Here is a 25,894-nt window from a genome sequence, read left to right as displayed (position 1 = left end):
CACCTGGCATGCGGCTTTGAACTGCTTCCCTGGGGTATCCGTCCTGTGTATCCAGGGGAGACCACCACCACCAAGTGCTTGTGTGCTGACAGCTGGCAGCACCAGGCAGGCCGGGACCCCCTGAAGATGCTGGCTGTGTGATTACTGTGAAGACAGCTGTGGGCTCAGGCCGGGAAGCAGCAGAGACCACTAAGCAAACAGTCTCCTGCAAAGTCTGGGCACCAAGCAAGCAACAGGCACCTGTTGGCAGGGTTGGCTGGAAAACCGAAGAGTAGCAGGCTGTTGGGGATCCTGAGAGGTGACTTCCACAGGCTGGACGTTTGCTGCCCCAATTTCCCTGCTTCAACCCAATTCTCAACTTCAGAAAACCCATCACTGTAGAATCCAAGACTAGAGCAAGAACAACGAGAGGGGCTACCCAGCAGCAGCACACCGGCTCAATGCCCACTACCCATTTCATTTCTCACTTGGGATTTCTCCTTAGGCACACCAAACCCAGAACTTCTCCAACAGCAATGCTTCAGCTGAGGCTGGTCATGTCTCTCTCCTAACACACAGGACACGGCTACTTGAGGACATTCTGGCGTGCCCCTAGCAATCCACTTGCCCCACCTGAGTGAGATGTGTCTGCCCCACAGCAGCACTCCACATCTACGCTCCAAGCTCAGGGCTGGCCCTTCATACCTGCTGCTGACCGGCAGGTGTAACTGACCTCCTACTAGAGTGGGAAATGAACCACCCAACTTCAGCAACGTGCCTGATGTCCAAGGCAGCAAACTCCTGACTCCACCCCGGGCCTGGCTAAGACCTGCTGTCTCCCAGCCACTGCCGTGCCTTAGCACAATTTCAACTTCACGACCTCTTTGGTCCTTTCCAAAACACTGAGTGTAAAAAGAAGGGAAAAGTGCATGTTCTTGCTATCTTTGCTATCAATCATTTATTTGATTGCAGAGTTCATCAGGAACTCCACAACCCAAAATAACCAGGAAAGAGGCAGGCCGCGGGGATGACTTTGAAAGCTATGGAAATCTGACAGAGTGAGATGTCTCCGGGGCTGGCCTAAATCCTCCTGTACTGGGTTCTCGAGTTCACATTCACTTTGTAGTTTCGCAAAGAATTCTTTCAGCAACTGAAGCCAATGTTAGGAAAAATAATCAGTATCCTCATCTTGTTTGATTTCGTCCTGCTACGGTGCTATGTGAGGAGAATCTCATGTTTCAGGTTAACATAGCCCAAGTTCAGTTTATCTGGGTGCACACAAAAGCACTCAGGTTCCCCTCAACATGCTCTAGCAGAAAGTCAAAACTCCTACTCACACCAGCGTGGAACCACCTCCTCGACACCCCCAAACAAAACCAGAAGTAGGTGAAGCTACAGTGACTTCCAGCCGCGGCCTAGGGGTGCACAGAAGTCAACCACCCACCCCATGGGTTTCAGAGACCACACTCACACACAGACGAGCCCTGCCAAGGAACACACACCAGGATTTCCCTGTGCCAGCCAGCCCATGCAGCTGAAGCAAGGCCTGGGAAAACTTCCTGTTGATTCAACAGAGCACACACACCAGATTACCACCTCCACATGTACTCAAAGGGCAAGGACCAGCACAAGGCGCTCCGCTCCGTCAGCCCCTGGGCCTCCATGGCCATGAAGGCAGCAGACAGTGAATAAGCAAATTCATCCCCCACCCCCACCCCCACCCCCTCTGCCTCCCACCTGGCAACGCACAGGTAGCTGCTCAGGCCCTACAGGAGGTGCGAGGTCCCAACACCGATGCACTGTCAAAGGGCTGCCCCCACCTTTTCCCTCTCTGCACTTCACTTCCTAACTTTCCTCCCTACTCAGAACAGGACCTTAAAAAAAAAACACACTAACCCAGAGAATTGCTATTCTCCAGTAGACAGCAGAGTTCAGTCAAAACCAAATGTAAGCCCAACACAGTGAGGCAAGGATAGTCAACTAACACAGACCTATTGATAGGAGAAAAGCAACCAACCCAACCAGTCTTCCAGCCTGCTCGAAACCACCCTGCCCAGCTGGGGCGGGTAGATGCTCCTCACTCACAAAGCCTTCCCTCCTCTTCTGGTCAAACCCCGACAGTTTCCAGCTGCTACTTCTGCAGGAGTCAATGCAAAGACACTGAACAGGTGCAGCCCATTCCCAGCCTGGCAACCTGCAGGCTAAGAAAGTAGATATTCACGAAATTCCACCCTTTTGGCTTTTTAATAGAGGTCTGCTGTTGCTCTCTCTGACCCTAATATGTGAGCCTACAACATTTCAGAAGTGGGAAGGCTGCAAGAGATTAAGACATAGGCAGCCGTGGGTGCACACAGGGCACTACTCACTACTCATCCACAGCCAGCTTACGCCCTTCAAGACAAGGCACCTTTGGGATAATGAAGGGGGGGACTGAGAAAAAAACTGGTTCCTAAAGTTTAAGGAGTCAGCGTTCGTTCACAACTAAAGCCTGTGCCATTCCAACCTGCGACTCTGGGCAAGCTGCATGGGGTTGCCTTCCATGGCAGTCACTGATAGAAAACCAAACTTCAGGAGGACAATCAAGTCCCGAGGGTGCCCACAGACTCTGGGGAAGTTGCTTTCACTGCTCTTCAACACTCTAGGCTTTCGGCAAAGTCCTTGAAACTTGTAGACACTGACATCTCCCCAAAGATACAATTCTGTGTCACAAACCGGCTCAGCAGCCACGGCTGTGCCTGTGAATCCTCACCTGGCTCCACCAACACCTGCACAGCGGTCAGGACAGCCTCCATGGGAACCGGAGACGCTCGAGTACTGGACAGAAGCGATCCTGTTTGTAATGTTGTAGGTCTGCCGCGGCAAAACATGGCATAGAAGGCAAGCAGGAAACGCTCTCGGCAAAGGCAGACTTCGGCTGCACACGCCAGGCGCCGGGTGACCTGCCCGCCTTACCGGGGCCAAGTGAAATGGATAGCCTGGGCGCTGGCCCCCTCATTGATAACCGCTGTGGGTGCAAGTGCTTCGCAAGCATCTGTCGCTCTGGGGCTCGGGACACCCAGGCCATTCTCTCCGTGGCCATCCAATCCCAGGCCGGAAGTTCGGCACAGGAGAGTGCGGGTCGTGGTCAGCCATGCCCCGCACAGGACAAACGCTTTTCTCTCTACCTCTCACGCAACCCAGGATCTCGGAGCATGCTCAGCACCCCACTCAGGTGTCCCCTTGCCTGACGCTCGCCAGTCTCACCACTTCACCTAAGTCAGCAAACTACTTTTTTAAAAATTAAGGCTATTTTGACTTTGCCCCAAGTGCTTTGGGCCACGGGAAATAAAAAGCGCCTTTGCATCAAACCTTTGTAACCGAGACCGTCCATCTCAAAGGACAGCACCCTGGAGGACCGCTGCCCCGCGGGCTGAAAACAGAGCTTCCTTCCATCAGGTTGGGTTCCGACGCTGGGAGCCGAACGTGGCGCCGCTTTCACGTGCAGTTTCAAGCCACACACCTGACCGGTGTTGGCCGCACCACACACAGCCAGGTACCAAACCCCGAGCAGCAGGTAACTCAGGACACCGAGAGCGCCCGGGTCCGACCTGTGAGCCAGTCCGAAGACTGAGAACACCTGCGTGCCCTCGCAGGTGTCTTCAAGACTAAGGCCGGCACTCGGCAGCGCGGTTACGGAATGAACCGGGGACTCTCCCGGGGAGCGCACCCAGCAGGTGCGGGCGGCCCCGAGCCCGCCGAGGCGTGGAGCTGCCGAAGCTCACAGGGCCGAGCAGGCCCCAGCACCCCAAGGCCCAGGGAACTAGGACGGCCCAGAGCGAGAGAGAAAACACCTCGGTCCCTCGGCGGCCCGAGCGCCCTCATTTACAACTCCCGGCGCTTTTGTCGGAGGGAGGGCCGGGCGCCCCGAGGCCGTGGGGGTCGGACAATGCGCCGCGCCCGGGTCCCGGCGGCCGCCCCCCTGCCCGCGGGCCCGGCATGACGGTGCAGCCCGGGCCGAGCCAGGCCGGGGCGGACGGGCCGAGGCCCCGCGGCCGCCCGGGGCCTGCTTAAAGATGGCGAGCCCCTCGCGTGGCTCCCGCGGCTCCCCCCCGGGCCACAATGAAAAGGGTCCCCCGGCCCCGCCGCCGGCGGCTCACGGGGCCTCACCTTCCATCTCCATGTCCTCGGGCTCGCTCAGCTGCTGCTCGCCCGCTTTCTGCTGTTGCTGCTGCTGGTGGTTCATGTCGGCCGCGGCCTGGGCCTCGCCTGCGGCCAGAAGCCGGGGCTGCGGGCCCGGCGGGCGGGCGGCGGCGAGCCGGGGCGGCGGCGGCGGCGGCGGCGGCGGGGCGGCCTCCTCCTCCTCCTCCCGCGCGTCGTCGGCGGCGGCGGCGGCGGCCCCGGGGCGGCCCGCGGCGGGCGGCGGCGGCGGCGGCGGCGGCAGGGAGACGCGCACGTACTTGCTCGCGATTCGCCCAATCTCGGCGCCGAGGCGGGCGGGCGGCCGGCGGGCCGGGCCGAGCGGCCTCGTCGCTGGCTGCGGCCGCCGCCGCCGCCGCCGCCGCCGCCGCGGGGCCCGCCTCCCGCCGCCGGAGCCGGGGCCGGGGCCGCCGAGCCGCGGGCCGGCCGGGGGCGGAGGGCGGCCGGGCGGGGGCCGCGGAGTCAGCCCCGCCTCGGGCCGGGCGCGGCGGGCGGGAGGCCTGGCCGGCTGCGGCGGGCTTGCGGGGCCGGGGCCCGGCGGGAGCGGCGGCGGCGGCGGCGGCGCGGGCGGGCGACGGGCCGGCCGCGCTCCGGGCGCTGCGGCCTCCGCCTCCTCAGCGGCGTCGTCGGGGCTCCGGCAGCGGACGCGGCGCCCGGCGGCTCGGCTCGGCTCGCTCTCAAAATGGCGGCGGCGTGAAATGTCACATCCGCATGGGGGGCCTAGAGCGAGCGAGCGAGCGAGGGAGGAGAACGGGCGGAGCGGGAGCGGGAGGCGGAGCAGGGGAGGCGGAGCAGGGAGCGGCCCGCCCGCCCGCCGCCCGGGCCGCGGCCCGCCCCGCCGCGCCGCGCCGCGCCGCACCCCCGCGCGGGCCCTCAGCCGCGGTGGGACGCGGGCCGCTCGGCCACCGGGCTCTGACGGGGCGGGGGGAGGGGACAGCGGCCGGAGCGGGGGAGGTGTCCAGAAACGTCCCCGGCCCCCGGAGACCCGGGGACGACCGAGGGGGAGGGTCCAGGAACGCGTCCCCGCGCTGGGGTTCGAATCCCGGCTGCGCGCCCCCGGGCTGGGAGAGGGCCTGGTCGCGAAGGGCGCCCGGGGCGTAGAGGGGAGAGCGGGGAGCGCCTTGTGGTTGTTATTTGCCTCCCCATACACCGATATTAGGTGTTTTTTTTTCTTTCCCACCCAGTATCTAACGTGGGAGAACTTCATTTTTTCACCATCAGTCCAGTCTGGCCAAGTTTGGCCCCGTAAAACTAACCCCAGGAGCCCCTGATTCGGCATGAGTTTCTTTGCTTCCTATCGAACGGGGCTGGTCAGGATCGTGGGGTCGCGAACTCCAGGTTCAGCGAATGAACCTGCCGACCTGAGAGACTGGGAGTGAGGGTCCCGACTTTTCCATGGTAACCAAGGCAGAGACAGAGCGCGCCAAAGAGCAGGGTAGCCCACCCCATCTCCAGGGGGAAAATAATGTCGCCCCAAGAGGCCAGCAGACTGAGCCCTGTCCCACTGCTGTCGTCCTACCCCGTTCCCCCGTCTCCAGTTTATGGACTGGCCATCTCCCAGCCACAAAAGAATTTCTTCAGTGCTGAATCTCAGATGCCCGGGACACAGCAGGTGTTCACTAAAAGTTGGTTGAATGAATGCATGATTTATGTGTGAGTGGACGCTGCCCTCCCCCACCAGTGCACTTCCTGCAGAACAGAGTGTAGGATTACCCAGGACAGCAGGTCCCAGCCCCTCAGCAGCCCAGAGTCTGAAGAGCTGTTGTTATTCACACAGATTCCCACCAATGCTAATGAATAGTTTTTAGATGCAAAAGAATCCTCCTTCAAGGCACTCTGGAGCCAGCCGAGGGAAGAAGGGACAGTTCTGGTAGACGGTGATAGACACCCCTATCGGTTCACACCAGCCAACCTTATCTGTGTGGCTTCAAACCCAACTGTGCGATGGTGAGGTCTGGAGGAATGCCTTCCATGATTGAGAAAAATAAATGTGGTCCAGGGTTGCATGTTCTTCACCCAAAATACTTGGGACTAGAACATGTTTCTGATTACAGAGCTTTTTAGTGTGGAATATTTTCATATATATATATTTATTTATTTATATATGATATATTTTTATAAGAGATATTCATGTATAAGATAGTTCAGGGCTAGGACTCAACTCTAGACACAAAATCGACTTAAGTTTCATAAATACCTTAAATACCTGAAGATAATTTTTTAAGACTTATTTAAAGGGCCGACACTGTGGCATAGTGGGTAAAGCTGCCACCCGCACCGCCAGCATCCCATATGTTCTGCTGTGGCCTAGGAAAGCACTGGAAGATGGCCCAAGTGCTTGGGCCTTTGCACCTGTGTGGGAGACCCGGAAGATGTGCCAGGCTCCTGGCTTTGGATCCGCTCAGCTCCAGCCACTGTGACCATTTGGGAGTAAACCAGCAGATGGAAGACCTTTCTCTCTGCTTCTGCCTCTCTGTCACTCTGCCTTTCAAATAAATCTTAACACAAAAACGTATTTAGGCAGAGTGACAGAGACAGAGATCTGTCCACTGGTTTACTCTCCAAATGCCCACAATAGCCAGGTCCAGGCCAGGCTAAAGTCAGAAGCCAGGAACAGGGTATCTTACATGAGTAGCAAGAGCCCAAGTACTTGGACCGCCTTCTTCCTTCTCAAGACGCATTAGCAAGGAGCTGGATCAGAAACAGGGCAACCAGGACTTGAATTGGTGGTATGAGATGCGGGTGTCTCAAGTGGTGGCTTAACTTGCTGTACAGTGCTGGTCCCAAACTAATTTTAAACAAGATTTTTAGAGCGCCTGCATTGACTGCAACCCATCATATGAAGTCAGTGTGGAATTATTTTCCACTTGTGGCATTCTGTCCAAGCACAAAACTGTTTCTGGAGCAGGTGGCCATTTGGCCTAGCGGCTGACATCCACATTCGTTATTCCATCTATTGGAGCTCACGTCCCAGTTCCAGCTTCCTGCTAATGCACACACTGGGAGACAGCAGACATGACTCAAATAGTTGAGTCCCTGCAAACCATGCGGGAGACCTGGACGGAATGCCAGGCCCCTAGCTTTGGCCTGGCCCTGTCACAGCTATTGTGGGGATTCGGGGAGCCAGTAGATGGGAAATCTTGCTCTCTCAAATATATAATTTTTTTTCTAAGTTTCAGGCTGGGCACAGAATTATGGCATACCTGCAGTGCCAGCTTCCTATATGGGTGCCGGTTTGAGTCTTGGCTGCTCCATGTCCAATCCAGCTCCATGCTAATATTCCTGGGAAACCAAAGGAGGATGACCCAAGTCCTTGGGCCCCTACACCCATGTGGGAGACCTGCAAGTCCTGACTTCGGGCCCTGGCCGTTGTAACCATTTGGGGAGTGAACCAGAAGATAGAAGACTCTCTCTGTAACTATGCCTTTCAAGTAAATAAAATCTTAAAAAAAAAGAAAAGCTTCAGTCTTGGTGCATTTTGGATTTGGGATTTCCAGATCAGGAATGTTCAACCTGGACAGCCATATGATGCAACACTGTTTTGCAATAAAAGGAAGCCTGATACATGCTACAAATGTGAATGAACCTTAAAGAAAGATACAAAAATTGAATGCTTCCAAAATTCCATGAAATGTCCAGAACAGGCCACAGACACCAAAATTAAAGGTTGTCAGGCCTGGGGCCCGAGGGGTTTGAGGAGTGACTACTGGTTTCTTTGTGGTGGGTCCAGGGTTTCCTTCTGGGGTGATGAAAATATTCTAAAATTAGATTCTGGGATGATGGTTGGACAATTCTGAATATACTATAAAAACCCTTTCACGGAGCACTGTCAATGGGAAAACTTTATGCTGCATAAATTATCAGTAAATTTTGAAAGGCCACCTTGGAAAGAACAGGGAGAACACCAGGGTGGCAGCTGCCCAGAGTCTGGAGCAAAGACAGGGATGGATGGGGCGGTGGTGGAACCCAGGCAAGGACAGGTGCAGGCACACTGCTGGCCAAACCGGCTGCACCTGCAGAGAGAGAGAGGAAGGAGGGAGGAGGGAAAGAGAAGTCTGGCAGAATCTCTGGCTTGAGCAACCGGGGGAATGATGACACTAAAGACTGACAAGGCCACATCTGGGGGAGGTACAAGTTTGGAAGGAAAATTAGGGTAACTTTTAAAAATGCTTTGCTTTGTTTTTTAGGGATGGGATGAGGAACTATGCTACATTTAAGATGTCTGTTAGTCAACCTTTTGGAAATAACAAGGTGTTAGTTCACCAGGAGTCTAGCTGGAGATCCAGATGTGAAGAAATGCTATGAGAGCTGAGGGTCTAGAGACCACCTGCGCCAGATCTGTACTCTCCCAAGCTGCCCTGTCCCATCCACCCCCCAAGTCACTGCAGCCCTGGACCGAGTTTACGAGTTTACTTTTTCACCATGATGTACAGTAACTGCCATTGCTTGTTTGCATAGCTGGCATGCAGAATTCTAAGCCCCATGACCTTCAACCCTGCTGTGATTCCTGAGATCATGTTAGATCATGGGCAAAATGGATTTACATTTGCAGATGTAATTAAGGGTGCTAATCCACTGAATTCAAGACGGGGAGGTGACCCAGTTGGGTCCACCATACGCATACTGACCCTTTAAAAGAGCTTGTTTCTCCAACCTTATGGCAAGTCAGAGAGAGGCGTGCGCTAAGAGGAGTCTACTGGTGAGAAGGAGGGGGCTGTTGCAGTCCAGAGGACAATGTGGCTAGCTCTCTGCAGGTGCACCAGGTTTGGCCATGCACTGGGGGCCCGATTCCCAAAGTCAGTGCTTAGTGGCTATTGGATGAAGGGGGAGAGTTGATGTAATCATGACATCTAGGGGGTGGGTCTGACAGAAAGCCCTTAGGTCACTGGGAGGTGACCTTGGAAGGAAGGTCCTGAGACAGGGTTAGTTATTTAAAGCAAGCTGAGCCTCACTTTGCTCTCCACTTCCTGGTTTGCCAGGCAATTGTCCCTTGGTCATCCTCTGACCTCGCCAGATGCTGAAAGCAATGGGGCTGGCCAGAGCTGGTGCTGCAGTGCAGAGGTTAAGCCACCATTTGTGACAGAGTCATCCCCTATCAGAGTGCTGGTTTGCGTCCTGGCTGCTCTGCTCCTGATCCAACACCCTGCCCCTGGGAAGGCAGGGGAAGATGGCCCAGGTGCTTAGGCCCCTGCCACGCATGGGGTTCCTGGCTCCTGACTTCAGCCCAACCCCACCCCAGCTATTGTAGCCATTTGTGTAGTGAACCAGTGGATGAAAGATTTTTTTTTTTTCTTTCTTTCTGCATTTCAAATAAGTATAGAAATCTTGATAAAACAAGCCAGGCAATGAGACTGCCGAGGCGTGACCTGTGAACCCCTACAGCTGCACCTTCTCCCTTGCAGGGTAGCTTCTCTCAGGGGTTTCACTTGCAGTAACAAAGACCTGACGAATGCGGGGTCATGGGGAAACACCTGACAGAGGCCACTGCCAGCTGCAAGCAGCCAGCAAGATCACAGAGGCCTCAGAATCGAATTCTGCCAACAACCTGAATGAGCTCGCTCTTCCCCAGAGCCTCAGGGAGAGAGTCCAGCCCTTAAAGGTGGCTTTGTGCAGCCCTAAGAACAGAACTGACGTGAGCCCTCTGGGGCTCCGGGTCCTCAGAACTCGAAGATCACACGTGGGTGCTGCTTTAAGCATCAGTGATGATGGAACACACAGCATCAGCACAGAGTCATCAGCTCCCCTTCTGGGAGCGCCTGGAGAGGATAAAGGGTCCCATTCACAGCACCAAGCGCATAGTAGGCGCTTGTGAAGATTTGCAGAAGGCATGATTTCCACATCAGCTTGTGCTACCTCACTGCTCTCTAGGAGCCAGGGGCTGTCCTGGATGTACAGGTGGGAGGCCAGCGCTAGCCGGCCTGGGTGCCCTCTCAGCCGCAGTCAGTAGGACAGCACACCCTTGCTTCTTCCTGCCTGGGCCCTGTGTAGCTCTCGCTGGGAGCAGGTGGTAGAAGCAGAGTTCATTTCTGGGCCCCGACAGCCTCTAGAAAAGCAACCCCTGCACCCCTGCGCCCTTGGTGCTTGCTGGAAGGGCCCAGGTTCGGTTATTCCAGGGGCCCTGGAGCTTCTTCTTGCTCTGGTGGAGTGAGGTCTGCAATAAGCAGATACCCCGTGCACAGAGGGTGTGTATGTACAAGACGTGAGTAAGGGCTGCTTCCTGGGAGGTTCAATGCCAAGATGCCTCCAAAAGCCACTCAGACAGCTCCAGGAGAGGATGACCAAGGGCACCCGTTCAGATCACTGCACATTTAAAAAAACTCATAACCCCTACCCTAGTTAAGACACCAGAGACCCAAGGAAGAGATGGAAAACCGGGGAGACAGGACCTGCCAGGGGAGCTGACTTGTCATTAGGCAGAGCCAGTAAAGTGGAGGGAGGGGCCACCCTATCATTACTTTCTGAGCAAAACATATTTTGCTGTTCCTGAGGCCTATGCCATGACTTGGCATAAACAGCAGGTTGGTTTTTCTTCTTGAGAACCAAAATATTTATCTACCTGGAAGCTACGTTGGTCAGGGTCTGAAATCCAGCGACATAGAGGAAATGGGATTGCCATTTGCCCCGCTAAATTCCTAAATAATCCATACCTGGAAAGATGACCTAATTCCACCCTACAAGGTTGGAGATAAGGATTTGGGTTTAGGAGATAAGGGACTTAGTCAAGGTCATACAGCCAAGATCAAGCAGTTTGGGGGTGGGGGCAGGTCATGGGCTCCAGGATCAGAAACGCATGATCTGGATTCCACGCAGTCTTCTGTAAACTTGAACTTGGGAAGTTAACACAAGGCTCTCTCAGGAAAGTGGGAAGGCAGCTGCCACCAGGAATTATAAAACTTCAACTTTTCAAATTCCACAAGAGGTGGTAAGAGTAAGAGGAGAATGAGATGAGACCCCAGCCCCCAGGCCCTGACCCCGGGATCCCCAACTGTGGTTATGGATTGAGTGCCTACTATGTGCTGGGGACTGGGTTGCCTCAAGGTTACACGAATCGAACGAATGATGACCATAGGGCAGTGAACTCAGCCCAAGTCAGGTGACAGCATTCCTCCTGGGGAAAGAGACAGCGGAAGTTAACATCCCTTTGCTGTAGTGACTGCTCCTGGTTGGCCAGGTGTGTGGAGAGAGGTTGGGGTCCTGGTTCTTTTTTTGCAAAACAGCTCACAAAGATGCTTTGACAGATTGACCACATTGACTCAAACTTTTATATAAAGATACAGTAAAATGACAGGTAGGACGAATACAGGCAGTTGGTGGTGTCCTTTCCTTATCCCTTTAAAGATTTATTTGATCGGCAAAGTGACAGAAGGAGAGACACACACAGAAACGTGCAGAGAGAGATCTTCCATCTGCTGGCTTCCTCCCGAAATGACCACAAAGGCCAGGCTTGGATTGGGCAGAACCCAGGAGCCAGGAACTCCATACTGGTTCCCCAGGTGGGCGGCAGGGACTCAAGTATTCCAGCCATCATCTGCTGCCTCCCAAGTACTTTAGCAGGGAGTCTGGATTGCAGGCAGAGAAGCTGGGACTCAAACCGGCACTCCACTATGGGATGCTGGCATTGCAAGTAGACGCTTAAGCCACAGCACCACAAAACTGAATTCCCCACCCTCACCCCATCCCTTGTTTTTCTACTAATCATCAAATTAGTCAAACCATTACCCACTTATCTTGGTCAGATCCTCTTAAAAGGGCAAGAGTCTGGAACAAGGGATAATTCCAATTACATGATTATTAAAAAAAAAAATTTAAGCACTCAGTTAAATAATGCGATGAGCCATGGACTTGTACCTAATTTTATCCTCAGAACAACACTAAGAGGACTGTAGGTGCCTATTATCCCCATTTCACGGAAAAGGTAACTGACCTACAGTCACTGGGTTCCCTAACTAGGTCAAGTTCAACAGCCAGCCAAGGAGGAGCCCAAATTAGAGGCAAGGAAGCTGGATTCCATACACTGCAATAAAAAAGATTAATAATCTCCTCTACCCATGGGAACTACAATCTTTTAAAAATGCCCCTTTGTATCAGTTTAGGTGCAAATACAGTGTTGGTCAAATTTTATTTTACATTTTTGTGAAACAAATTGATAGGAATTATGGTAGTGTGTAATAGGTTTAATTTGGGGGCTGATGTTGAGGCATAGCAGGTAGACTTGCTGTCCTATGTGCCGGCATATCATATGGGCACCGGTTCATGTCCCAGCTACTCCACTTCCCACCCAGCTCCCTGCTGATGCACCTAGGAAAGCAACAGATGAATGCTCAAGTGCTTGGGCCCCTGCCACCCATGTGGGAGACCCGAAAGAAGCTCCTAGCTCCTGGCTCCTGGCTTCGGATCGGCACAGCCCTGGCCATTGTGGCCATTTGGGGAGTGAACCAGCGGATGGAAGATTCTCTCCTCTGTAACTCTACCTCTCAAATAAATAAATCTTAAAAAAAAAAAAAAGAAACTCACTTTATATCCCCAAAGTGAAACGCCCCCTCCCATGAAAAGCGTGACCCCAGAATCCCATTGTCTAGAGCTGTATTTGCACTATTTTCTCACCCACTAGCTGGAAGACAGACTCCACAGCCCATCTTCCAGCAGAACTGCTCTTGACTCATAGAATCTTCAGGAACCATCCCTTGCTTCAGACTTCACACACAACCGCTGTATTTTGATTGCGCCGATATTAGCCGAGAGGTCTGTCATGTTCCAGCCCAGAGAAGGAGCTGCCCCCTGAGCCAAGTGACAGACCTCTGTGTGAGCAGCTGGCCTGGTCCTCACTCACAGCCCGTGAAGACCAACAACTGCGAACGGTGGCTGCGGGCTCAGCACTTGCACGCACAGTTCCAAGGACTTCATACTAACTCACTCAATTAATCCTCTACAATCCTGAATTTCAACTGTCACCCATGCTTTTTAACAGGCGAGGAAACCAAGACAAAGAGGGAAGCCGCTCAGGACACCCACATGCCACATCAGACTGCCTGGTTCAAGTTGCGGCTCTACTCCTGATTCAGTTTCCTGCTATTGGGCACCTGGGAAGAAGCAGGTAAAGGCTCCAAGTACTTGGATTCCTGCCACCCACGGACCTACGTGGAGTTCTCAGCTCCTGATGTCAGCCCAGCCCAGCCATGACTATTGCAGACATTTGGGGAGTGAACCAGGAGATGTCAGATCTCTATCTCTGCACTTCCAATCAAATGAAAATAAGTAAAGCTAAGAAAAAATAGGTCTCAGGAGTAATAACAGCAAGGTAATGATTTTTCAAAGTTAGTTAAACACAGAATTACCATAGAAGTGACCCAGCCGGAACCAGCACTGTGGCGTTACGGGTAAAGCCACTGCCTGCAGTGCTGGCATCCCATATGGGCACCAGTTTGAGTCCCGGCTGCTCCACTTCTGATCCAGCTCTCTGCCATGCCCTGGGAAGGCAGTAGAAGATGGCCCAAGTCCTTGGGTACCTGCACCCACGTGGGAGACCTGGAAGAAACTCCTGGTTCCTGGCTTTGAATGGGCGCAGCTACTGCCATTGTGGCCAACTGGGGAGTGAACCAGCAGATGGAAGACCTCTCTCTCTCTGCCTCTCTTTCTCTCTGTGTAACTCTGACTTTCAAATAAATAAATAAAGAAGAAAGAAATGACCCAGCCACTCCACCAAAAATTATGTGTCTGCAAAGAACTGCAGTTACTAAAACCAGAAGCCATACACACAGGTTCACAGCAGCACTATTCACAACTGCCCACAGAATTGACTGGCAGATGGATGTCAGGAGTAATCTATCTATGACATGGAATAGTCCTCAGCCACATAAAGAATGCAGCAGCAGGGACGCAGGCCATGCCTCGGACCTACCTTGAAAACATTCAAAGTGAGAGCAGCCAAACACACAAAAAACCAATATTGCGTGATTCCTTTTACATGAAAGACGCAAAAAGGATAGAGATGGAAACCAGATGAGCGGTCTCCAGCGACTGAAATTGGTGGGGAGGGTAATGGTGGCAGTTGCACACCGTCGTAATTGAACTAAGTGTCTCTAATGGTAAATTTGATGTGTATTTTATGATTAAAAAAAACAGCAAGGGGGGCCAAGCTGGCATGGCACGGCAGGTTCAGCTGCTGCATGCAGTACCAGCATCCAGTATGGTGCCCACTGGTGTCCTGGCTGCTCCACTTCCTGGCCAGCTCCCTGCTAATGTACCTGGGAAAGCAGTGAAAGATGGCCCAGGTATTTGGGCACCTGCCACTCACATGGAAGACCTGGGTGAAGCTCCTGGCTCCTGGCTTCAGCCTGTCCCAGCCCCAGCCACATGTGGAGAGTGAATCAGCAGATTCAAGATTGCCTTCTCTCTCTTTAACTCTGCCTTTCAAGTAAATAAAAATGAATCTCTTTAAAAAAATATGAAGACCTCCTGGGATCGCGTCTGGAGTGTGGCCAGTCTTCTGCCAGCTTCGGAAGCGGGAGGGAAAACAGGGCCGCACAGGCACCGTTCCATTCCCAGTTTGCTCAGTAGCTGGTGATTAGAAGACCCTCTGCAACGGTTAAGGAAAGGACTGGGACCAGGGATCAAATCTCCCTCCAGAGGGGGCAGGCGTTTGTGGCACAACAGGTCAGCGGCCTCTTGGGTCCCCCACATCCCTCAGAGTGCCTACCATCAAGTCCCACCTCCGCTTCCTACTGATGTGCATACTGGCAGGCAGCAGGGATGGCTTCAGTATGTGAGTTCCTGCCACCCACACAGGAGGCCCAAATTGAGATCCTGGCTCCTGGCTTTGGCCTGGCCAACCCTGGCGTTGTTGTGGACATTTGGGGAGTGAACAGTGATGGGCGACGTCTCTCTCCCTCTGTCCTCTCTTTCTTCCTCTTTTTCTCTCTGTTCTGCCATTCAAATAAACAAAACTTTTAAAAATATCTCCTATCAGCCTATACCTTTAACCACTATGTCATGTTTTGCTTCCTGGTAGAAAACAATATTACTCTGATTTTACTGAAAAGGAAATTGAGTAGCAGCTAGGAAGGGGTGGAAATGGAATTCAAATGTTGGTGTGTCCATCGCATAAGACAAAGTACTGCGCTCTGCCTCCCAAGTACACCAAGCTCCTGGCTTTGGGGGGGTTACACCAGGGTATGTTGGCCTGCCCACTATTTTCATTGTTGTGGGGGCTCCTGTGTGCATTGTAGGATGACACCCAAGAGATGCCAGTAGCCCCCTGAGAGGTGAGAGCTGCCGGTGTTTCCAGAATTGGGACTGGAGGACTTCACGTCTCCAGTTACTCTCCTACCCATAACTTGACAAAGCAACTGGTGACCTGAAGAACAAGATGCTTTTCAATGGTTTGAAAAACACCATTGAGACTTTCTGTGCATTAAAAGCGAAATTCTGGGGCTGGCTTTGTGATGTAGTGAGTTAAGCCGTCACCAACCCATATGGGACCCGGTGAGACCTGGCTGCTGGCGTTCCGGGTGCTCCACTTCCGATCCAGCTCCCTACTAATAGCCTAGGAAAGCAGTAAAAGATGTCCCAAGTGCTTGGGCCCCTGCCACCCATGTGGGAGACTCCTGACTTCAGCTTGGCCCAGTTCTGGCTGCAGTGGCCATTTGGGCAATGAACCAGCAGATGGAAAATCTGTCTCTCCCTCTAGCTCTGTAGCTCTTTTAAATAAATTCATGTATCTTTTTTTTAAAAAAAGTAAAATTCTTTGACAAGTTCTGAACCTCACCTACATTCACTAGTTTGTTCAGCAAATGTCTACAGAGTGCTGCTCCTGGCCCAAATTCAAGTTGGTCCCCAAGTATGGTGGCTTCATCGGGAGACTGAAGCAGAAAAATGGAAACATCCTGGTTTTGTTTTTTTTTTTTGAGATTTATTTATTTGATAGGCAGAGTTAGAGAGAGAGAGAGGAGAGACACAAGAGAGATTATCCATCTTCTGGTTCTCTCCCCACATGGCCAAAAAAATATTTAATATCTCCCACTTTACACAAAGATTGCTGGCACCTATTTACTGATTGAATTAATTTTGGCCTGTATGTGTGTGATGCCTTCAGAATTAATAGAACATTCAAAGGGCACACACTATAACACTAGAACTACAGGCAACCTCCAAGGTGAGGATCTGACACCCAAGAGGCTGAGTTACAGGGAGGGGCGCTGTGGTGGAGCGGGTAAAACCCTGGCCTGAAGCACTGGCATCCCACATGGGCGCCGGTTCAAGACCCAGCTGCTCCACTTCCAATCCAGCTCTCTGCTATGACCTGGGAAAGCAGAGAAGATGGCTCCAAGTCCTTGGGCCCCCGCACCAGCTTGGGAGACCCAAAAGAAGCTCCTGGCTTCAGCTCCGGCCGTTGCGGCCATTTGGGGAGTGAACCAGCAGATGGAAGAATCTCTCTCTCAAATAAAATAAATAAATCTTTAAAAAAAAAAAAAAGGAGCCAGAGTTGGCCTGGGCTGGGTTGAGAGTGCAGTGCGGATGGCCTCTCTTCCAGACAGGCACTGCATTCCTATGTTCTTGGTTGCCTTGTTGGTAGATTGTTGGCTCCCCGTTTCGGGCAGCAGCCACTGGTGAGACCCTTCCTTTGCCCCCGGCCCCCAAGGTCCCCAGGTTCCCGGTGTTTTCTACTCCAGAATTGTGCAAGTCACCCAGAAGCAATTTCTGACCAGGGCCCTGGAAGAGCTTGTCACACACCCACATTCCCCCCTCCTGCCCCACCCCAGGGAGTACATCTCAATAGGTTTAGGGTGGGGCTTGGGCCTGGAATTCTTAAGTCTTGTTATCTTTTATGTTTATTTAAAGGCACAGAGAGATAGAGATTTTTCCCATTCACTGGTTTACTCCCCAGATGGCTGCAATGAACAGGGCTGGGCCAGGCCAAAGCCAGCAGCCTGGAACTCCATCTGGGTCTCTCACATGGGTGCAGGGGTCCAAGGCCTTGGGGCATTACCAGGAAGCTGGATCAGAAGAGGAGCAGTGGGGACTCCAACCAGCGCTCTGAACTGGGTTGCCAGCAGCGCAGGCAGGCAGATAGCGGCTAACCTGCTATGCCACAACACAAGCCCCAAGATGCGAATTTTTAATTAGTACCCACAGGGGGCTGGCATTGCGATGAAAGGTTTTTAAGAAGAACACCCCCCCCCCACCCACCCCGTAAGGGTGCCAGATCAATGCTTGGCTGCTCCGCTTCTGACCCAGCTTTCTGCTAATGCATCTGGGAAAGCAGAAGATGGCCCAAGTACCTGGGCCACATGGTAGGCCTAGATGAAGCTCCTGGCTCCTGGCTTTGGCCATCTGAGGAGTGTAACTCTGTTTCACGTAAAGAAATCTCTAAAAAATTAAAAAAAGTCAAAAGGGGCTTGTGGGATCCCAGAATAAAACAGACTGCCACAAAGGAACCTAAGTGTGTTGCAAATGAATGACATAGCCCCATTAAAGAGGGTAGCAAAAAAGAGCTGACTTGGTCACTTAGAAGATGGTCTTTGGAGGGGTCAGCGCTGTGGCCTAGTCGGCTAAGCCTCCGCCAGCGGCACCGGCATCCCACATGGTTCAAGTCCTGGCCGCTCCACTTCTGATCCAGCTCTCTGCTCATAGCCTGAGAAAGCAGTGGAAGGTGGCCCAAGTGCTTGAGCCCCTGCACCCGCGTCAGAGACCTGGAAGAAGCTCCCAGCTCCTGGCTTCAGACTGTTGCTGGCATTTGGGGAGGGAACCAGAGGAAGGAAGACCTTTCTCTCTGTCTCTGCCTCTCTCTGTCTGTAACTCTACCTTTCAAATAAATAAAAGCTTAGAAAGGGGGCAGGGAGGAAAGAAGGTGGTCTTTTGAAAGAAAATTATAAAGCTAAAATCAACAAGAATTATACACTTTAAAAATGGGGACAGGGCTGGAATCGAGCCCAGGAACTACCATAGCCACTCTTGCTGTTGGCACCAAAACTAGGAACCAACACAGGCGTCTTTCCTGGAGCGGGGTGGGGGTGGGATGTCTCCTTCTAGTTTGCACAAAGGCATCCTATCAGCAGGCACCAGTCCTGCCTACAAGGTAGGTGCTGTCAGAACAGATGAGGAAGCCGGAGGTTAACAGGCCCAAGAACCGATCCAGTAGGAGGCGGCAGCAAGGCTCTAAGTCTGGAAGCAACCAGTGTGCCAAGTGGAAAAGTGAGAGTGGTCCGTCCCTAGGATAGAACACGCATGTATCGTTCAGCACTCAGAAGGAAGGGCCGGCTCCTGCTGCCAAACACTGCATGAAACCCAAGAAGGCCACATGAATCAAACACTGTGTGATTCTACTTAGAGGAAACGCGCAGACTAGGCAAATCCAGAAAGCCAGCAACTGAGACGCGAAGGCAACAGCCAGTGACTGCCAATGGGTAGGGGTTTTTGAACTGGAGGCGGCACTGTAGTGCGGCAGGTTAAGCATCCCATATGAGCACCAGTTCCAGACCCGGCTGCTCCACTCCCGATGGAGCTCCCTAATGTTCCCAGGAAAGCAGCAGAAGACAGCCTGAGTACCTGGGTCCCTGCACCCACGTGGGAGACAGAAGGCGCTCCAGACTCCTGGCTTCAGCCTGACCCAGCCCCAGCCACTACAGCCAGTGAATGTTAGATCTCTGTAACCCTGCCTTTCAAATAAATTGAAAGGAAGGAAGAAAGGAGGTGTCCTAAACTTGACTATGGGGATGGTTGTGTAAGACTCTGAGTTTACTATAAAAGACCCATTGAGTCGCACACTTAAATGGTAAATTGTGTGGTATGCGAGTGACTTCTCTACAGCTGTTATTTAAAGTTTCTAATCCCCACCAGAAGCGTTCACTCTGAATCACTGGGGTGCCTTCCCGCAGGCAGGCCTGAGCGGGTGGCCGTCCCCACATCCCTAGAGCCAGGCTATGTGGCTGAATCAGCACACACAGCCCCGTCTGCCCCGGTCCTCTGTTCCAGACCCTCTTCTCCTATGAACCCCACTTTGCCCACTAGCTCTGCTCCTGAAGCCTCACTCAGGCTTGAAGCTAATCACTCCCCGAAAGGAGGGGGTGCTGTGGTTAGCCACGCCATGTGGCTTGCCCTGGGGATGAGCACCCAGCCCCCCCCCCCCCCGGCACTGCAGGCCACCTTGTGGCTAGAGGATCCTTGATAAACCAACCCAAGACTGTGAGATGTTCCCATGAATAAACTGTATTTGATCTTTTTAAATTAAATTGTCAAGACAGCCACATGTGGTTATAAAAAACTAAGACGTTTCCACACACCAAAGGCTACAGAGTGAACAACCAACCAACAGAAGGGAGACAATATTTACAAACTATATAGCTCACAGAGGATTAGTACCCAGAATGTCTAAGGAACTCAAATACCTCAACAACAAAAACAATCCAATATTTAAAAATGGACCAAGGATCTAAATAGATGCTTCTCAAAAGAATACAAATGGCCAAGTGTATGGAGAAATGCCCGGGGCAGGTGGTTGTGGCAGGTGGGTTAAGCTTGCAACATCAGCATCCCATAATGAGCACCGGTTTGAGTTGCAACTGCTCCACTTCTCATCCTGCTCCCTGCTACTGAACCTGGGAAAGCAGCTGATGACCCAAGTACTTGGCCCCCTGCCACCCATGCGGGAGCCTAGGATGGAATTCCTTCAGCCTGGCCCAGCCCTGGCTGTTGCAGACATTTGGGGAGCACACCAGCAGGTGGACAATCTCTTTGTCTCTCTCCCCTTCTCTCTGTCACTCTGCCTTTCAAATACATAAATAAACCTTTTCAAAAGGATGCTCAACATCACTAGCCTTCAGGGAAATGCAAGTCAAAACCACAATGAGGTATCATCTCAATCCAGTCTGAATGGCTGTTTTGCCTAAAAATCAAAATAAATAAATAAATAAACGTTGGCGAGGACATGGAGAAACGGAATCCCCCCACACTGTAGGTGGGGATATAAGACAGCACTGTCACTGAGACCCTCATGGAGGATCCGAAAAGAACCAACAGGAGCCTGGGCTGTGGCACAGGGGCTTAAGCTGCCACTTAAGCTGCCATCCCATGTAAGCGCCGGTTCCGATCCAGGCTGCTCTACTTCCAATCCAGCTTCCTTCTAACTTGCACCCTGAAAAGGCAGCAGAGGGTGGTCCAAGGGCTTGAGCCCCTGTCCACCCATGTGCTTGGCCCAGATCCAGCCTTTGGGGCCATCTGGGGAGTAAACCAGAGGATGGAGGATCTCTCTCTGTCCCTGTCTTTGTTTTCCACACTGTAATTCTACATTCCAAATAAATAAATCTTAAAAAGCAAAACTAAACTAAGCTAAAAAAAATCTACCATATGACCCAGTTACCCCACTTGAGGGTACATATCTGAAGGAAATGAAATCAGCATAGCAGTAAAAACAAAAATAAAATAGATGAAAAAATCAGCAAAGAGTGACGTGCACTCCCACATTTATCACTGCACTATTCATAATATGGGGTCATCTAGACGACCACCACAGTTGAGTGGATAAGGAAACTGCATACATACAGTGCGGTATTATTCAACATAAAATAAGATGAAAGCCCATCACTTACGGCAAAAAAAGATGGAACTGGAGGACTGTATGCTAAGTGGAATAAGTGAGACACAGGAAGAGAAGTCCCGCATGTTTCCCCTAATGGACAGAAACTAGCAAAGCTGGTATCAAGGACGCAAAGGGGCAGGTGTTTGGCGTAGCAGTTAAACTGCCACTTGGGACACCTGCATCTCTTATCAGCGTGGCTGCGTTTAGTTCTGGCTCTGCTCCCGACTCCAGCCTCTTGCTAAAGTGCACCCCGGGGGGAAAGCCGGCGATGGCTCAACTACCCATTTCCTGGCTACTCACACGGGAGCCTCAGAGTTTTGTGGCTCCTGGCTTCTGTCGGACCCAGGCCTGGTGGTTGTGGGCATTTGTTGAGTGAAACAGCAGGTAGGAGACCTGTCTGTATCTGTCTTTCAAATAAATACAAGAGCACTTATACCAACAGTAGTTATTAGAATCTAAGAAGGGGTGGCAGAGAGAGGTACCAGAGGGGCCGATTCCCATAGGAGCAGCAAGCCACAGTGTGCTACAGCGCAGTGAGTGACTACAGTTTACAGAAACCGAGCACACATTTGAGAAGAGCTACAAGAGGGGTGCTCACAGGCTCTTACGAAACAAGGAGGTGAAAACGCTAATCGTCGTATCACCCTGCGTCCTATATATATATGTATGTTAATGAAAACAAAAGTATAAAAGTACCAAATTAAAATGTTGGGGCCAGCACTGTGGCCCAGCGGGTTAAGTATCTCCTATGGGTGTCAGTTGGAGAACAGATTGCTTTATTTCAACCCAGCACCTTGCCAATGTGCCTGGGAAAGCAGCAGAAAATGGCCCAGGTACTTGGGTCCCTGCCACCCATGGGGGAGACCTGGATGGAGTTCTAGGTTTCCGGCTTCAGCCTGGCCCAGCCCTGGCCTTGCTGCCATTTAGGGAGTGGACCAGCAGTGCAAGATCTCTGTCTCCTCTCTCTCTTCCTTTCTCTCTGTAACTCTGCATGTCAAATAAATAAATCTTTAAAAGCAAAAAAATTTTAAATGTCTTTCAACATATATATATATACACACATGTTGGAATCAAAAACATTACGCGTATCTTCCATTATTTTATCAGCATTAAATACGTCCCATGGGAAAGAATTTACACATGTTGTAATCACAATGGAAAACCACTGCAGGATTTTTTTTTTTTTTTTTTTTTTTTGACAGGCAGAGTGGACAGTGAGAGAGAGACAGAGAGAAAGATCTTCCTTTGCCGTTGGTTCACCCTCCAATGGCCGCCGCGGCCGGCGCGCCGCGGCCGGCGCACCGCGCTGATCCGATGGCAGGAGCCAGGAGCCAGGTGCTTTTCCTGGTCTCCCATGGGGTGCAGGGCCCAAGCACCTGGGCCATCCTCCACTGCACTCCCTGGCCACAGCAGAGAGCTGGCCTGGAAGAGGGGCAACCGGGACAGAATCCGGCGCCCTGACCAGGACTAGAACCTGGTGTGCCGGCGCCGCTAGGCGGAGGATTAGCCTATTGAGCCGCGGCGTCGGCCCTTCTGCAGGATTTTTAAATTTGTTTTTATTTATTTCAAAGACAGGGAGTGGGGCCGGCGCTGTGGCATAGTGGGTAAAGCCGCCGCTTGAAGCGCCGGCATCCCATATGGGCGCCGGTTCGAGTCCCAGCTGCTCCTCTTCCAAACCATCTCTCTGCTATGGCCTGGGAAAGCAATAGAAGATGGCCCAAGTCCTTAGGCCCCTGCACCCATGTGGGAGACCAGGAAGAATCTTCTGGCTCCTGGCTTCAGATTGGCGCAATTCCGGCCATTTTGGCTATCTGGGGAGTAAACCAGTAGAGCTCTCTGTCTCCCACTCTCTAACTCTGCCTTTCAAATAAATAAATAACACTTTTACAATAAATCTTGTTTTAAAAAGTGTATTTTCCTGGAAGACGAACCCTCTGAGGTTAGCAACTGCTCCAAGTCCACCTGTGCTCTGCCCCCTCCTATCTCCTTCCCAAGGCCACTGCCTGTGTCGGTCTGGCTCTCCTGTTCTTTGCATGAGCTGCCTTTCTTCTCCACCTTTCTTGGGAACCTGGAACTGCTCCTTCAGGGCATTCCCAGGTGGGCTTCACCCTTAAGCCCTTCATGCACAAAGCAGCAGCGCTTGTCTAGTGGCTCCGGGACTTAAAGCCCTGGGGCATCTGGCCCCTCCCTGCCTGCCTTTCCACCCCAGCCATCCCGGCAAGTGCTCCGGCCTCAGGCCTTTCCCTGGGTGTCCTGAAACTCCTCCCTGCACCGGCAGCCTTCATCCCAGGTGATGAGGGGGCTCCCCCGCCCACGCCCATCTCTGTACCTAACACTTCCTCTTCTCTTTATTTGGTGCATTCGATACTTTCTGTTTTTGACTTCCATCAACAGCACTGATATAAATTACCACGTGTTCTGTGACTATTGGCTTAATCCTACTAAATCAGAGTTTCCTAAAGGAAGCAGGGCCTCTGTCTTTATCCCCTATCCCCCATAGATGCTCAACATATGTGAGTTAAACTTTTAAATGGTAGGCCAGTGTTGTGGCATGGAGAGTAAAGCCACCACCTACAACGCCAGAATCCCATATGGGTGCCAATTCGAGTCCTTGCTGCTCCATTTTGGATCCAGCTCCCTGCTGATGGCCTGGGAAAAGCATCGGATGGCCCAAGTGCTTGGGCCCCTGCACCCACGTGGAAGACCTGGAAGAAGCTCCTGGCTCCTGGCTTTGGCCTGGTCCAGACCCAGCCACTCCTGGGATTGAGCCAGTGGATAAAGCAGGGATTAAGACGCTACTTATGATGCTGGCATCCCATACCAGAATGCCAATCTGGGCTACTCGGCTTCTGATCCAGCTTCCGTCTAAGTAAGGCACCTGGGAAAGCAGTGGGAGATAGCCCAAGTACTTGAGTTCCTGCCACTCATATTGTAGGCCAGGATGGAGTTCCTGACTCCTGTCTGTTGCAGGTATTTGGGGAACGAACCAGCAGATGGAAGATCTCTGTTTCTCTCGGTCATTCTACTTTTCAAATCTGTTAACAAATCTTAAAAAGATAGATTTCAAAAGAAATTTCTCCCCCCATTGGAATGCAGCCCCCCCCCCACCCCGCCCCTCTCTTTCAATGCTAGATCCATGGGAAAGAAAGAAGAGGATTAATCTGTAGGTTTCACTGCCAGGAAGTCTAAGACAGCTTTGAAGGCAGCTTGAGTTTTTGGTAGCTCTCCTATCCACAAGGGTGCAACCTGGCACCCCCTCTAGCTCTCCCCACTCCAGCCCTCATTAGACACAGAAACGATCTCCCTGTTTGAAAGGGCTTTGAAGATGAGCACAGATTCTTGGCGCAGGCAAAGTCAGGAAGAGCATCGCACACCAGGAACCCCAGGCACCAGCGTGGGAAGTGGGAAACCGAAGCTGGTGTTTTGGATGCGGCTAGCTTTGCCAGAACTGTCGCTTGTGAACTGTTGAGAGTGAAGGGCCCGTGAGATCCAGATGACATCACGGGAGGCAAAACGCCTTGCAAGTTTATGGAGCTGGAACAGATGTTCAGTATTTTAATGTTGACCTATTTGACTTCATCAGGTTGAGGAGGGAGGCGAGGGGAGCTGGGGGATGCAAAGACCTTGTCAGTTCGGCAGTGCACAATAAGGCAGCCTGTTTCTACCTCGGTAGAGACTTGGATTACAAAGATTACAAGGGTGATTTAAGGGATTTTCAAGGACTTTGGTATTAGTGCCAACCTCAGAGGCTCAGTTCAGTGCGGGTCCTTTAGCGAGACAGATCAGAGTGCACCTTCCTCTGCCCTCCCCCGCTGTTCTGGCCTCTGTATCCACCTCCATCCTGCCCCTGGCTGCTCAAAAACCCGACTCCATCCCAGTCCATCCAACGAAGTTCCCAAGGAACACAATGAGAGGCAAGGAAGTGAAACGGAGTTCCCAGCTAAATTAGGGGGCATTTGCTTCTTTGCAAGACACGTGCACAGGCGCAGGCGACGCTGGTGTGAAACCCGCAGCCGAGTAGAAGGCGAGCCGGGAAAAGCCTACCTTGTCTCTCGAGGCTGTCTCTCTTCATGCCTGCCAGCAGCCACCGAGCCTGAAGGCTGGTGCTGGGCTTGTCCGGGGGCTGCTCCTGCAGGAACTTGGGGATAAACGTAGACCTGAAGCTCTGTCTGGACCTGCGGCCCCGTCTGGACCTGCAGCCCCGCAGAGGCGTGGCTCTCCGAGGCGGGCTCGACTGAGACGTGGAGAACCGCATGAGGTCGAGGTCTCTGTGTCCATCCAAAGGAAGCAAGCAAGGGGAAGAGCGCTCAGGCCTCCCCCTCCCCACACCTCTTAAAGCCAGTCCAACACCTCACCCACCACCCAGCCCTCAGCCCCCAGCCCCACCAGCAGCTCCAAAGGCTGGATCTGAAACCTCACACATTTGCATAACTTAAAGGTTTACTTAAGGTGTGGCCCTAGAACAAAAGAAAAGGCCGTACTAGAATAATTTTGAAGTCTCCACCTTTCTCTGAGAGCCCCTCAGGTGAGACCAGCACTCTCCAGATAGTATCTCACTTTGGTAAGGAAATCAGCAAACATGAATCTAGATCTTGCAATGCTCCAAGTGCCTGCTGTTTAATGAATTAACTTCAGGGGTTAACGCCCTGGCCTGAAGCGCTGGCATCCCCTACAGCCGCTGGTTCAAGCCCCAGCTGCTCCTCTTTCCAATCCACTCTCTGCTGTGGCCTGGGAAAGCAGTGGAAGATGGCCCAAGTCCTTGAGCCCCTGAACCCTTGTGGGAAACCCAGAAGAAGCTACTGGTTCCTGGCTTCGGATCAGCGCAGCTCCAGCCGTTGCGGCCAGTTGGGGAGTGAACCAGCAGATAGAAGGCCTCTCTCTCTCTCTCTCTCTCTCTCTCTCTGCCTCTCCTTTCTCTGTGCAACTCTGACTTTCAAATAAATAAATAAATACATCTTTTAAAAAAGAATTAACTTCAGCCATTCCTGAAGGTGCAGCCTTTTATAGGTCTACTTTTGATAACACCCTTATTATCTTTACAATATTACTTAATTACATTGCAGTGCAGTAACGTAATTGCATGCCGGGCTACACAGTACCAGTGTTTATGCATTCTGCCACACTTCCTGGGAAATAACTGGGTAATTTTAAATGCTTACTACAGAT

The 25,894-nt window shown here is 52.3% G+C and overlaps 1 protein-coding gene and 1 non-coding gene across 14 annotated transcripts in view; one reads left to right on the top strand and one right to left on the bottom strand.

The window, feature by feature from the left end:
- The window catches only part of USP7 (ubiquitin specific peptidase 7), a 77,332-nt gene extending 52,238 nt beyond the window's left edge, over window positions 1-25,094 (bottom strand). For 2 of the 13 annotated variants that reach the window (XM_070064691.2, XM_089321231.1), the window contains exon 1: window positions 2,729-3,172. Coding sequence is in view for 4 of the 13 variants with exons in the window: in XM_089321222.1 (XP_089177348.1) it covers window positions 24,773-24,983 (211 nt within the window). In the remaining 9 variants the exon portion in view is untranslated. Of the gene's footprint in view, window positions 1-1,564; window positions 1,652-1,875; window positions 1,899-1,970; window positions 2,120-2,728; window positions 3,174-3,327; window positions 3,479-4,125; window positions 4,509-24,772 lie in introns of those variants that run through there. The other 11 variants (XM_089321222.1, XM_051847390.3, XM_089321233.1 and 8 more) reach the window with 11 other exon arrangements.
- Window positions 14,605-14,742, top strand: LOC127491508 (small nucleolar RNA SNORA7). The gene has a single exon (XR_007920229.2). It is a non-coding gene; the product is annotated as a small nucleolar RNA SNORA7 (small nucleolar RNA).
- Window positions 25,095-25,894: the final 800 nt, after the last annotated feature.

The sequence above is a fragment of the Oryctolagus cuniculus genome, chromosome 19 (assembly GCF_051225735.1).
Source record: "Oryctolagus cuniculus isolate XC-2025 breed Fujian yellow rabbit chromosome 19, ASM5122573v1, whole genome shotgun sequence".
In the NCBI taxonomy this organism is placed as follows: Eukaryota; Metazoa; Chordata; class Mammalia; order Lagomorpha; family Leporidae; genus Oryctolagus; species Oryctolagus cuniculus.
This window is presented reverse-complemented; position numbering and strand designations above follow the sequence as displayed.